The following is a 6,789-nucleotide window of genomic DNA, read 5'->3' as shown; positions in this document are numbered from 1 at the left end:
TCGTCTCCTCCTCCTCCTCCTCCTCTCCTCCTCCTCCTCTCCTCCTCCTCTCCTCCTCCTCTCCTCCCTGCTCTCTCCTGCTCCTCCCTGCTCTCTCCTGCTCCTCCTTCTCCCTCTCTTCCTCCTCTTCTGCCTCCTCCCTTTCCATCACCTCCTCGCTCCCTCCTCTTCCACCAGCGGCAGGATGACTTGGGCTGGGCGTGCAGGGCTACTGCGACAACTACTCGGGCATACGAATCTCGTCGACGGGAAAAAGGTTCAGGTACCAATGAAGCCTTCCAGCCTCCTCTGCTAACGCACATCTTCCTCCTCCTTATCCGCTCCTCCTCGTCCTTTCCTCCCTTCTTCTTTGTCTCCCATCCCTCACGCTTTCCTCTCGCTTCTCTTTCCTCCCTCCCGTCTCTCCTCTCCTCTTCCCCCCTCTCTCCACTCTCCTCTTCTCTTCCCCCCTCTCTCCTCTGTCCTCTCCGTGAGCTTGAAGCAATGCAGGATCAAGGACGTGGTAGTCTGGAATGTGCATGAAGAAGCTGACAGGAGCAAGCCATACGTTGGGCAGGTGCTGCGTGCTCTCTCAGCAAGAGTGCCGTTGAGACGATTGCGCAGGCTGCGATGTTCAATATGGATGACATCGAATTCTTGTGATAGGGATTGAGAAGGGAGGAAGAGAGACGAGGGAGGGAGAACGGGAGGGGAGGGTTGATGAAGAGGAGAAGGGATACAAGGCAGGAGGAGGGAAGGAGAAACGAGAGAAAAAGTTGCAAGAGGACGCACAGTAATATTTCTCCTGAATGTTATAAATCTTTCCATCGGCTCTCCCACCTCCTTCCATCTTAATTATCGTCTCCCACCTCCTTCCATCTTATCGCTATCCTCCACCTCCTCCCCTCCCACCTACTGTGCGCGCATGTTTCTCCAGATGACATACCGCTTGTGCCCCTCGTCGCTGCTGAGCTCATCGAAGCGCTTCAGCCTCAGCTGCACCTCACAGACGAGCCCTGCGATCCCCAAGTCGAACGTCTCGTCTGTCCGGATCGTGAGGTTGACGAGCACGTCACGATAACCAGCACTGATGCTCGCGTCGTAGAGCAGGTCGAGCCTGTTCTTCACACGCAGGACGGTCGTGTCGGGGTCCGAGTGGATCGCAGCAAGGCACTTGATGAGGCTGCTTGTGTTGTCGAAGATGATTGCCTGCCGGCAGATGTCCAGTAGGTACGACACCTCCCCCCCGTAGCAGCGCCCGATCTTCTCGATCGCCCTCGACACACTCTTCAACCTCGCCCACTTCACTTGCGTCTGCTCGTTGCCAGAGCTCGCGCACTCCCTCCAGGAGATGTAAGACTTGCCCTTCCCCTCCGACGCCGAGCTGTCCATGGACGGGAAGTAACCCTCCGACGAGTTCGCCCATGCCTGAGACTTGGCGCGGAGGATGTGGTCCATGCACACAGCCTGCACGTAGAGCTGATCCAGCGACTTGACGGGCACGTAAGACTCCTCCCCTCCTTCTCGTGAGTTGATGGAGGTATGCCTTACTATGCCGGAAGGGCAGGTAAGCTCGATCTTGCTGACAAGGCCGGCTAGCTCACTCAGGTGCTGCGATTCTTCCGCATCGTCCAGCAGGGACTTCCACGCCATGTCGTACCTCCACCTGTCGTTGTGCACCAGCCGTCTGCTCCCAGAGATAATGCGGTAGCGGTTAGCGTAGATGACGATGATCAAGATGAGACCGATGAAAATCTGCTCCATGTCCACCGACTGGTTCGGCCCCCCCGTCACCAGGCCGTATGCGGCTCCCAAGCCGAACAGAATCCCGTATGACTCAATCAGCCTACGTTCCGCTGTCCAGATGATCATATGCGCCGCACAGAACAAGGTTGACATGACTAGCATGATCCTGTTCTCCTGGTCTAAGTATGCGCAGGCCAGGTTCAAGACAGTGTTGATGCCAAAAGCGCACACCAGCGCGTACTTCCCTATGATCTCCTTGTTCATCATTCCGAACAGAGCCGCCATGCACAACCCTAACGTCTTGATGACGCAGATCGTCACCAACAGGAAGGCCTCGGGCTGTGGAGTCCTCATATCAAAGGTGTGCACTCTCGATCGCTCCATGGCGGTGTCGAAGTGACCGTTGTGCAGGGTGAAGGAGAAATCGAAGATATTGAAGTGCCAACTTGATGAGCCGATATGCTTCCAGCTCACCAGATCGTTAGATCCGTACACCATGAAACGAACCGGGTCCCATTCGGGGTCTGAGGTCGAGGTGACAAAATAGAAGCCGTTAGTGTCGACGGCCTCCAGGTAGGAAACGATCATGCTCCCGTTTCTCACATACATCTCAGACACTACCTCCTTCTTCACAGAGGCAAATCTCCTGTCCTTGCCATCGCGCAACATACCAAAACTTGAGATGTGAGGGAGAAACTCGGGGTCCAACGCACGGCTCCTGCACTCGATCACTGTAAAGTTGTAATGTCGATACGTCTGCAGCTCTCCGTTAGACATGCGCTTGACGAGATTCAGCAGATTGTGCCCTGTCATGGCAGCGAAGATGATCAGAATGAACTGAAAGAGCCTTCGACTGAGAGCCGCAAGGCCTGATCTAGAGCAGAAGAACACGCTGGTGTCGGGAACCCTGTGGAAGCCTTCTCTGAACCCAAGAAGCCTAGAGTCGAGGGTGCACTCCTGGTCCACCAGCCGCTTGTACCAGTCCAATATATCTTCACAGTCCCTCGAGCACTTGGACGTGTCATGCTCGACGCTGAAGCAGCCAGAATCCATGGTCTGCTGTAACCCTACCCGAGGATCCAAGTCGAGATCGATCATGTGCGACACTTGTTAACCAAGTCTGTACATCACACAACGTTCACTCTGTAGGAAGAGACGCTGGAGCGCTCAAGATTCCTTCTCAAGAATGGAACTGCAGACTGATGTCGAGAAGGGTATTAGCTGATGGGTCTAAGCCAACCGGGGTCCTACCAAGTTGCTGGAACAGTTAATCCACTCTGTGCTCAAGCTTTGATCAGTGGGACGGAAGGGCAAGGCGGTTGGTATATAGGAAGTTGGATTGAGTGGAGAGACGAGTACACGTCGCAAGGATGCGAGCAACAAGGGCGGGGAATCAGAGCGGGGGAGCGGATGGGAAGGTGCAGACAAAGGAAGTGAAATGTGGGGACGAGGAACAGGAGGAAATTACAAGAAGAGGAATATAAGATTAAAAGGATGGGATGATGATAAAAACACCAGATATGGCAGAGGAGGAGGAGGAGGAGAGGAGGAGGAGGAGGAGGAGGAGGAGGAGGAGGATCGAGGGGTAGTAGAACAGTCACAAGTGGGGGTTAGGGTCCCTTTCTAAGTCATATTCAGGGTAGGGGTAGTCACACTTGTGCAGTCCAGTGGGGTAGAAAGCCATGAAAGAAGGGGTGGTCACGTCGGATCAAAAAGGTCACCTGAGGGTGGGGTTAAACCGTGACGAACTGATCACTGCTCGCGGTACGTGCTCCGGCACTCCGGGGGGGTGGGGTACTAAATTTCAACGTCAGGTAGGTGGGAAGTTAAAATAGTAGGTAGGGGTAGTGACATGGTTGAAGATGGGGTCCAAACCTGGTGGAAATGCTATAGAAAAGACCGGTGGTAAAGAATATCTTCTTCACCTGTTCAAGAGTATGTAGGGGGTGGGAATCGGTCTTATGGGGTGGGTAGTTAGTCTCTTTGCAGTAGAGCCTACGGAGTTTTCAAGGGTGTTAAAGGGAAATCGAGGGGTAGTAGACAGTAGTGAAAATCATGTGGTAGAGGGGGTAGGGTAGGTACTTATACTGAAGGCCATAGGGGTGGGAAAAAACAGCTTTTAAACATACTCGTGTGAAGGAGAAGGGGGGGAAGGGGGTGAAATTTGGGGGAAGGGGGGGGGTACTTAGGTGGAGGGGGTGGTGAGTTGGGGGCTGGGTGAGGTGGGGAACGAAAACAAAACAATTATAACCGTGTTATATTACTTTTAACCTGCTGTGGAAGTCTCTAGGAGCCCTTGACCTACCCCACCCCTTCGATGACCTTCCATATGACAGTTTCTGTTCATTATCACCCCTCCAATATCTGGTTTTGAGTACCCGTGGTGGGTGTAACTCTCAAGAACGATGGGGTATTGGGGTAGGTTCTGACCCCATGACTACCCCCTCAAGGGTAGTAAGACCAAGCACCCGTCATGTTACAAATCGTGAGCAAAAAAAAATTAATAAAAATGGATCCCACTAAAGTACCCCCCATATTTCCTACAAATACCCACCCTTTGACGGAATCGGCCACCCTTTGCCACAAACCATTCCACCCCACCCCCCCGAGGTCCGCTAGTTTCCCACCGATGTTTTTACCTGGTTCCAAGGATACGGCCAAAATTTCAAATTTCAACAAGAGAACAGGATACAAATTGGCACATAATCTGGATTACGCAAAAAAAGAAGGGTGGACCGACAAAAAGATTAAGCTCCGCGTGCTCTCAACCGGGCTCGAACCGATGACCTTCGCCTTATCAGAGCGACGCGCTACCAACTGCGCTATGAGAGCTTGCTGCACTTACGAATACAGCCTTTATATACAAGCTATACGGCGGGAATCGGCCCGACCAGCCTGGCAGCGTGAAGGCGGCGGCGCGGCCCGGATGAGTCGGACTGTACAGTGGGCCTGGCCGCGGACTGCCAGTCACACCTCACCCGGAGTCCCGGGAGTCGTGTCGCGAGTGGCTATCTTTCACTGTTTCAACTGTAGTATAACTTAACGTGACTCGGCTTAGTTAACTTTCCGGTCAGGTGGCCGGGCAACCCGCCCCCCAGGGGTCAGTCCCGCGGCTGCCCGTCGGGCGGCCCGGCCCGGCGCCCGCCCGGCGCCGCCGCCGCCGGGCCACGGAACGGTGATGATGTTCAACAGTGAACCGTCACCGTCGGGCAACCAACCCGGCCCGCCCCGGTGAACTAGCTCAGTACCGAGGGATTGCTAGCATCAGCGGCGCCGAAGTTTCACTTGAGGTTCAGTTTCAGCAATCATTAAATCCAGTCAGCTGGCGTTTGTTTTGCTCGCTCAGTGGCTCAAGGGCAAGGAAACCGGTTGAAGGCTTGAGCAGTACCGTGAGTCAATACTTTCCTGCGATGGATTATCAAACACACGTTCCTGCTCATCTTTGCCGCTCCCGCTCGTCCCTTTCCTTTTTCTCCCACTGCGCAAAGTCCTCGTGGACTGAGGTAGAAGGACATTATATGTGCAAGACAGCTTGAAGATGAAAAGCTGTTAGTAGCCTCTGTGTTGTTGTTGTGAGAGTGTATAAAGCCTTGTGCACTCTATCCATTCCTTGAACCGTGTGACACGGGTCACAATCTTACTGCGCGGAGTTGTATATAAGAAACACAGCATATCCTACAGTTGTAGGAGTACAGAGCACATCGCTGGCTACGAGTGACCCAATCAAGGTAGTGCTGCACTCTCTGACGAGTGTGTTGTGATTCTCCCTCTCCTTCGTCTCCAGCTGCTCCTTCATTCGGACTTGCAATGGCTGCATCCGTACTACCGACACCATCCGTCAAGTTACTCATCACAAGTACAATGAAGCACCTTGTCGTAATACCCCCAACCTACAGACTTGGCACACTGAGAACTGAAGTCAATCATCACATCCAGCGACAGGTCTACGATGATCTCTCGCGATCTGTACAACTTACATTCTGCATTGGTTGTTTTCACCAGAACATGCAACAACACAAGGTCAGAAGAACATCATAGACACTGAGTAATCATGCAATGCTTACACAGCACTGACGATGTAAGTCACGGCCATCGGAAAGGGAGACAAGAAAACATGTCAGTACAAATCATCTTTGTGCCGCATCAATTGCATTCGTTACTTACAAACTATCCCAGACCATTCAAGCAGAAACACAAGAGATTGCAAGATGAAGTGTCAGTCAATCGTTCTCTGAGCGAACATTTCATAATCGTTACTTACCGTCTATGCAGACCCATTCCATCCATTCGAACATTAAGCGATGAAAATAGAAAAATACATGTCAGCCAATCACTCCCTAAGCACAGCATGTTTCGTAAGCGTCACTTACCCACTATCAAGCATCATCCACGTAGCATCCGAGGAATCATCGATACGATTTGCAACATGCATGTCAGTCTACTCGTTCCCTGACCGCGTCATCAGCATCATTCGTTACTTACATGCTATCCACCAGCATCCACAGTCCATCCCAGCAATAGCCCATCGAAAACACAAAATCCATGTCAGCCTGACCGTTCCCTGAGCGCATTGTATCATATGCAACTTACTGGCTGTCCAGACCAGATACCGCCCGAACAATATGCAATAAGATTGTGCAAGAATACATGTCAGTCTACTGGATCTCTGAGCGCATATTTCATTTGCGTCACTTACCGCCTATCCAGCCCAATCGACAATCCATCCGAGCGAAAGAGCGATCAAATTGCAAAGATGCACGTCAGTCTAACCGATCTCTAAGGGAATGATGGGCTTCACCGGGCAAAACGTCTTATCACCAATGTGATCTTCCTCGGGTATTCCACACCGTTTGCAGATGCCATCGTTATCCAGTTCCCAAGTCTAGACTGTTCGTCAGCCAATCGTTCCCTGAGGAAATGATGGGCTTCACCGGGCAAAACTTCTTTTCACCAATGTGATCTTCTTTCGGTTTTCCACACCACTGGCAGTTGTCATGGTACTGGTCAGGATGCATACCGAAAGTCTAGATGATTTGTCAGCCAATCGTTCCCCAACATTTCCTG

The 6,789-nt window shown here is 52.3% G+C and overlaps 2 protein-coding genes and 1 non-coding gene across 3 annotated transcripts in view; all 3 read right to left on the bottom strand.

The window, feature by feature from the left end:
* Window positions 1-1,579: 1,579 nt before the first annotated feature.
* GUITHDRAFT_166803 (hypothetical protein) lies at window positions 1,580-3,254 on the bottom strand (the record flags this gene model as incomplete). The annotated part of the gene is made up of 2 exons (XM_005818851.1): window positions 1,646-3,254; window positions 1,580-1,598 (listed from the first exon to the last, which is right to left on the bottom strand). The coding sequence occupies exons 1-2, from the start codon at window positions 2,821-2,823 to the stop codon at window positions 1,580-1,582; spliced, it is 1,197 nt and encodes a 398-aa protein (XP_005818908.1). The 5' UTR covers window positions 2,824-3,254.
* A 1,230-nt stretch (window positions 3,255-4,484) lies between these two features.
* GUITHDRAFT_t118 lies at window positions 4,485-4,557 on the bottom strand. Its single transcript has one exon. It is a non-coding gene; the product is annotated as a tRNA-Ile (tRNA).
* Window positions 4,558-6,490: 1,933 nt separating this feature from the next.
* GUITHDRAFT_121899 (hypothetical protein) overlaps window positions 6,491-6,789 on the bottom strand; it is a gene marked incomplete at both ends in the record, with an annotated part of 1,029 nt that continues 730 nt past the window's right edge. Inside the window, 2 exons of the mRNA XM_005818850.1 lie at window positions 6,491-6,607; window positions 6,657-6,749. Of these exons, the coding sequence (XP_005818907.1) occupies window positions 6,491-6,607; window positions 6,657-6,749 (210 nt within the window). The remainder of the gene's footprint in view (window positions 6,608-6,656; window positions 6,750-6,789) is intronic.

This window comes from Guillardia theta (genome assembly GCF_000315625.1).
Source record: "Guillardia theta CCMP2712 unplaced genomic scaffold GUITHscaffold_263, whole genome shotgun sequence".
NCBI classification, from domain to species: Eukaryota; class Cryptophyceae; order Pyrenomonadales; family Geminigeraceae; genus Guillardia; species Guillardia theta.
Note: the sequence above shows the minus strand (reverse complement) of the source record. Positions and strands in the feature narration are given on the sequence as shown.